This window comes from Pelmatolapia mariae, linkage group LG3_W (genome assembly GCF_036321145.2).
Source record: "Pelmatolapia mariae isolate MD_Pm_ZW linkage group LG3_W, Pm_UMD_F_2, whole genome shotgun sequence".
Lineage (NCBI taxonomy): Eukaryota > Metazoa > Chordata > Actinopteri > Cichliformes > Cichlidae > Pelmatolapia > Pelmatolapia mariae.
The window spans coordinates 52,201,140-52,207,204 of record NC_086229.1 but is presented as its reverse complement, the minus strand read 5'-3'; the positions used below and the strand labels follow the sequence as shown (position 1 = coordinate 52,207,204).

Below are 6,065 nucleotides of genomic sequence, written 5' to 3'. Positions count from 1 at the left end.
GACGTGCACCTGCACTACAGCGATGTTAAAGCGGCAGAGTTTACTTCTACGTTTAGAAGATAAATTCTTGAAATTAAATAATGATATTCAGCGAGTTTAATTATTTTACAATGTAACGCAAGTACATTGTAAGTAACTGTAATTAAAATACCTAAAAATGAACAGTAATCAATTACTCTACTTTTTCAGTGGAAAAGTAATTTCATTACAGTAACGCGTTACTTAGTAACGCATTACACCCAACACTATGAGTATAAAATAAGCTGAAGCTTGAGGAGAAAAGTTCAAACAGCAGTAAATCCATGAGATGAAATTTCAGTTAACAGGGTAAGTGGAGTTCGGCACACTGAGGACTTTCTCCAAAATATAAGGCAATCATTCACAAATACTAGACATTTAGACTTAGATATTACTACTCATAGCTAACTAAAGAATTTGGTGATGAAAGGAGAAAAAAAGCCTGTCCATAAGTACTTTAGAAAATGAGGTGAGGACACTCAGACGTAATAAAACTGCAGCTCCTGACCATGCCCGCTGGAAACCCCAGTCACACGAACACCTGAGACCTGGAGAGCAATTAAAATTCAAATGCAAGGGACCAAGAACAAGGAAAGCAAAAGGAGAGGGGATGGGTACAAGGCCCTACGGAGCCATGTCAAGTGTTTTTTTTTTCATTGAGCCATGTTGTTTGTCATACTTTGGCTGCAACACAAACACAGCAATTTTATTTTGACCTAAATAAAGCACATCTAATTGTAAAGACATTGCATGGACAAAAAAACTCTACTCAAAGTTCATACAAAGCGATTTATGTTCCTGTGATCCTGTATGATCACATGTTAAACTTTTATGGCTTAAAACTTTCAAAGTACAGATTATAAAGTTTTAGAAGAGGGGCAAGCTGCTTCCAAAGTTCAAACTGTGCTTTTTCCTGCACACAGCTGGGTATCCGCTCTATTCTACAGCCAATCATTGTTGCTGAGAGGTGAAATGGCGCAGAGAGGAAATCAGCAGGATTCAAAAAGATTGTCTTGTTCACTCTGTTTGGGTCTACTAAAGGATCCAGTAACTATTCCCTGTGGACACAACTACTGCATGAACTGTATTAAAGGTTTCTGGGATGAAGAGGAGAAAAACGAGAAAATCCACAGCTGCCACCACTGCAAGAAAGTTTTCATTCCAAAGCCTGTGCTGCAGAAAAATACCTTGTTAGCAGAGTTGGTGGAGGATCTGAAGAAAAAGAAGACTGGACTCCAAGCTGCTCCAGCTGATCACTGCTATGCCGGACCTGAAGATGTGGCCTGTGATGTCTGCACTGGGAGGAAGCTGAAAGCCATCAAGTCCTGTCTGGTTTGTTTAGTTTCTTACTGTGAGAAACACCTCCAACCTCACTATGATGCAGCTCCATTAAAAAAACACAAGCTGGTGGCCCCCTCCAAGAAGCTCCAGGAGAACATCTGCTCTCGTCATGATGAGGTGATGAAGATTTTCTGTCGTACTGATCAGCAGAGTATCTGTTATCTCTGCTTAATGGATGAACATAAAGGTCATAAAACAGTCCCAGCTGCAGCAGAAAGGACTGAGAAGCAGAAGGAGCTCGAGGTGAGACGACTAAACATCCAGCAGAGAATCCAGGAGCGAGAGAAAGATGTGAAGCTGCTTCAACAGGAGGTGGAGGCCATCAATGGCTCTGCTGATAAAGCAGTGGAGGACAGTGAGAAGATGTTCACTGAGCTGATCCGTCTCATCCAGAAAAGAAGCTCTGATGTGAAGCAGCAGGTCAGATCCCAGCAGGAAACTGAAGTGAGTCGAGTCAAAGAGCTTCAGGAGAAGCTGGAGCAGGAGATCGCTGAGCTGAAGAGGAAAGACGGCGAGCTGGAGCAGTTCTCACACACAGAGGATCACAACCAGTTTCTACACAACTACCCCTCACTGTCAGCACTCAGTGAGTCTACACACTCATCCAGCATCAATATTCGTCCTCTGAGGTACTTTGAGGATGTGAAAGCAGCTGTGTCAGAGACCAGAGATAAACTACAGGACATTCTGAGAGAGGAATGGACAAACATCTCACTGACAGTCACTGAAGTGGATGTTTTACTGTCACCACCACAACCAGGGCCAAAGACCAGAGATGAATTCTTAAAATATTCATGTGCAATCACACTGGATCCAAATACAGCAAACACACATCTGTTATTGTCTGAGAGGAACAGAAAAGCAACATTTAAGGAACAACAACAGTCTTGTTCTGATCATCCAGACAGATTTCTTCCTTGTTGGCAGGTCCTGAGTAGAGAGAGTCTGACTGGATGTTGTTACTGGGAGGTGAAGTGGAGAGGAAAAGTTTATGTAGCAGTTTCATACAAGAATATCAGCAGAGCAGGGAGGCTAAATGATTGTGTATTTGGGTTAAATGATAAATCTTGGGCATTAAGTTGTGATAGCAAGAGTTATAAATTTTTCTACAACAAAGTCCAAACTGAGCTCTCAGGTCCTGAGGCTTCCACATTAGGAGTGTACCTGGATCACAGAGCAGGTATTCTGTCTTTCTACAGCGTCTCTGAAACCATGACTCTCCTCCACAGAGTCCAGACCACATTCACTCAGCCGCTCTATGCTGGACTCATGCTTTTTGAGCGAGGAGACACGGCAGAGCTCATTAAATTGAAATAGACAGAGTGGGTAGGTTTATGTTCGAACGTCTGTTTGAAAGTTAGTGTCTAAAAAATGTAGTGCTGTAAATAAATGTGTAGCTACATTTTTTGCATAAGTATAAACCTTAATTTTTCATTATGATCTAGAATTATAAGTGTAAAATATACTTCTACTCCTATTCAGCATTCTTAATCAGTCTTAAATTAATTAAATGTAGCAATACACTGGAGTTTGATTGGTTTGTTTTTAGTAAGCTTACCTTTGGATATCATTAAATATCTTTTATTATGATTTTGAAGAGAGATTTTTATCAGACTTCATCATTTATACATCAAACTATGGTAACAAAATGATACAGGAAATAGTTTATTTGCTCAGAAATGCACGCTTTACTCACCACACTCAACCAATCTAATGGTTGTTTTGGTTTATATGCTGGATGTTTCTGGAAGTTTAATGTCCCTTAATCTGTTTATGATCAATAAAATTGGTGTACTTTGGACAGTTTCACCTGCTATAAACAACTCATATTTTATCGACTACACTTAAACACAATGTTAAAACAATAAACAATGTTATTTGTTTGGTAGTTAAACCCTTTAATCCGATAAATTGTAAAAATGTATTATTCAGCAATAAATGGACAACAAGCAGTAGTATGCAATAACCGATCAGGACTTATTCTTGCACTGTCAACACCCCTCCTACGATTGTAGTGAACTACAGTGGCTTGCAAAAGTATTCGGCCCCCTGGAACTTTTCCACATTTTGTCACATTACAGCCACAAACATGAATCAATTTTATTGGAATTCCACGTGAAAGACCAATACAAAGTGGTGTACACGTGAGAAGTGGAACGAAAATCATACATGATTCCAAACATTTTTTACAAATAAATAACTGCAAAGTGGGGTGTGCGTAATTATTCAGCCCCCTGAGTCAATACTTTGTAGAACCACCTTTTGCTGCAATGACAGCTGCCAGTCTTTTAGGGTATGTCTCTACCAGATTTGCACATCTACAGACTGAAATCCTTGCCCATTCTTCTTTGCAAAACAGCTCCAGCTCAGTCAGATTAGATGGACAGCGTTTGTGAACAGCAGTTTTCAGATCTTGCCACAGGTTCTCGATTGGATTTAGACACCAGACAGGTCAGGGATAAAGTTATTGAGAAATTTAAAGCAGGCTTAGGCTACAAAAAGATTTCCCAAGCCTTGAACATCCTAAGGAGCACTGTTCAAGCCATCATTCAGAAATGGAAGGAGTATGGCACAACTGTAAACCTACCAAGCCAATCCGTCCACCTAAACTCACAGGCCGAACAAGGAGAGCGCTGATCAGAAATGCAGCCAAGAGGCCCATGGTGACTCTGGACGAGCTGCAGAGATCTACAGCTCAGGTGGGGGAATCTGTCCATAGGACAACTATTAGTCGTGCACTGCACAAAGTTGGCCTTTATGGAAGAGTGGCAAGAAGAAAGCCATTGTTAAAAGAAAACCATAAGAAGTCTCGTTTGCAGTTTGCCACAAGCCATGTGGGGGACACAGCAAACATGTGGAAGAAGGTGCTCTGGTCAGATGAGACCAAAATGGAACTTTTTGGCCAAAATGCAAAACGCTATGTGTGGCGGAAAACTAACACTGCACATCACTCTGAACACACCATCCCCACTGTCAAATATGGTGGTGGCAGCATCATGCTCTGCGGGTGCTTCTCTTCAGCAGGGACAGGGAAGCTGGTCAGAGTTGATGAGAAGATGGATGGAGCCAAAAACAGGGCAATCTTGGAAGAAAACCTCTTGGAGTCTGCAAAAGACTTGAGACTGGGGCAGAGGTTCACCTTCCACCAGGACAACGACCCTAAACATAAAGCCAGGGCAACAATGGAATGGTTTAAAACAAAACATATCCATGTGTTAGAATGGCCCAGTCAAAGTCCAGATCTAAATCCAATCGAGAACCTGTGGCAAGATCTGAAAACTGCTGTTCACAAACGCTGCCTATCTAATCTGACTGAACTGGAGCTGTTTTGCAAAGAAGAATGGGCAAGGATTTCAGTCTCTAGATGTGCAAAGCTGGTAGAGACATACCCTAAAAGACTGGCAGCTGTCATTGCAGCAAAAGGTGGTTCTACAAAGTACTGACTCAGGGGGCTGAATAATTACGCACACCCCACTTTTCAGTTATTTATTTCTAAAAAATGTTTGGAATCATGTATGATTTTCATTCCACTTCTCACGTGTACACCACTTTGTGTTGGTCTTTAACGTGGAATTCCAATAAAATTGATTCATGTTTGTGGCTGTAATGTGACAAAATGTGGAAAAGTTCAAGGGGCCGAATACTTTTGCAAGCCACTGTATGTCTAAATAAATAAGCAAAACTAAAATATACCAGTTCTTGCAGATATCTCACGAAGTCTAAAATCTCATGTAACAGTGATTGTCAGTATCCCAGCTAGATAAGAATCAACCACCATACAGCATCCACAGAGTCAAGTTGAGAGTCTGATCCCTTGTTTCCCTCATTCCGTTAAATGGTTTTGACACCTGTTCCCTTGTTACTCCAGGAAACATGAAGCAGATACAACAACTGGACTTCATTCAAAGTCTTGAACTTGCATTTGTTCTCTGGGCAGGTGAATGAATGAGCTTTTATTTCTTGCTTGCAGTTGCCTTCAGTGAAACTGGACCACTTCCATACATACATACATTACACAAACTTCACATTGGGGAGACAGGTCAGGGTTAGGTTTAATCAATCGATCGATCGATCAATCAATCAATCAATCAATCAATCAATCAATCAATTTATTATAAGGACATTTAAAAACAACACAGGCTGACAAAAGTGCTGTGCATAGTAAAAAAGTAAAAAGTAGAACAAACACACACAATGAATATTACAAAAGAAAAACTCAGTCACAATTAAAAGCTAAAGAGTAAAAATGTGTTTTCAGACAGGCTTTTAAAATGTTGAGTGTTCAGAGATCCTAATTTGAAGAGACAGACTGTTCCAAAGTTTGGGCGCAGCAATCGCAAATGCATGGCAACTTATCAGCTGACCTCAGAGCTCTATTAGGAGTATTTATACATTCTTAAAAATGCTGGGTTATATTCCTAACTCAACTGCTGGGTAAAAGCTGTAGGTTCGTAAGTTGGCTTATTGTGACCAAATATTGGTTCAAAAGTCATGACTCAGGAGTTGGGTTGGTAATGCACCAGGTTCTTCAATTCACTCCACAGCTTGACTAATTCTGTTGGGTCATAGGTTGGGCAGCTTTGATAAAATATTGGGTCAAAATTTTACCCAATTGTTTGGGTTGAAAATAGGCCTCAGAGAAGTCACATCATTAATCACAAACTGCCTTTTTCAATTAGACTGTGACCTGATCAGATATCATTGGA

General features: G+C 40.5%; 1 protein-coding gene across 1 annotated transcript; it reads left to right on the top strand.

The window, feature by feature from the left end:
* Window positions 1–1,095: 1,095 nt before the first annotated feature.
* Window positions 1,096–2,676, top strand: LOC134623629 (tripartite motif-containing protein 29-like). The gene is made up of 2 exons (XM_065470186.1): window positions 1,096–1,988; window positions 2,589–2,676. The coding sequence occupies exons 1-2, from the start codon at window positions 1,096–1,098 to the stop codon at window positions 2,674–2,676; spliced, it is 981 nt and encodes a 326-aa protein (XP_065326258.1).
* The last annotated feature ends 3,389 nt before the right edge of the window (window positions 2,677–6,065 follow it).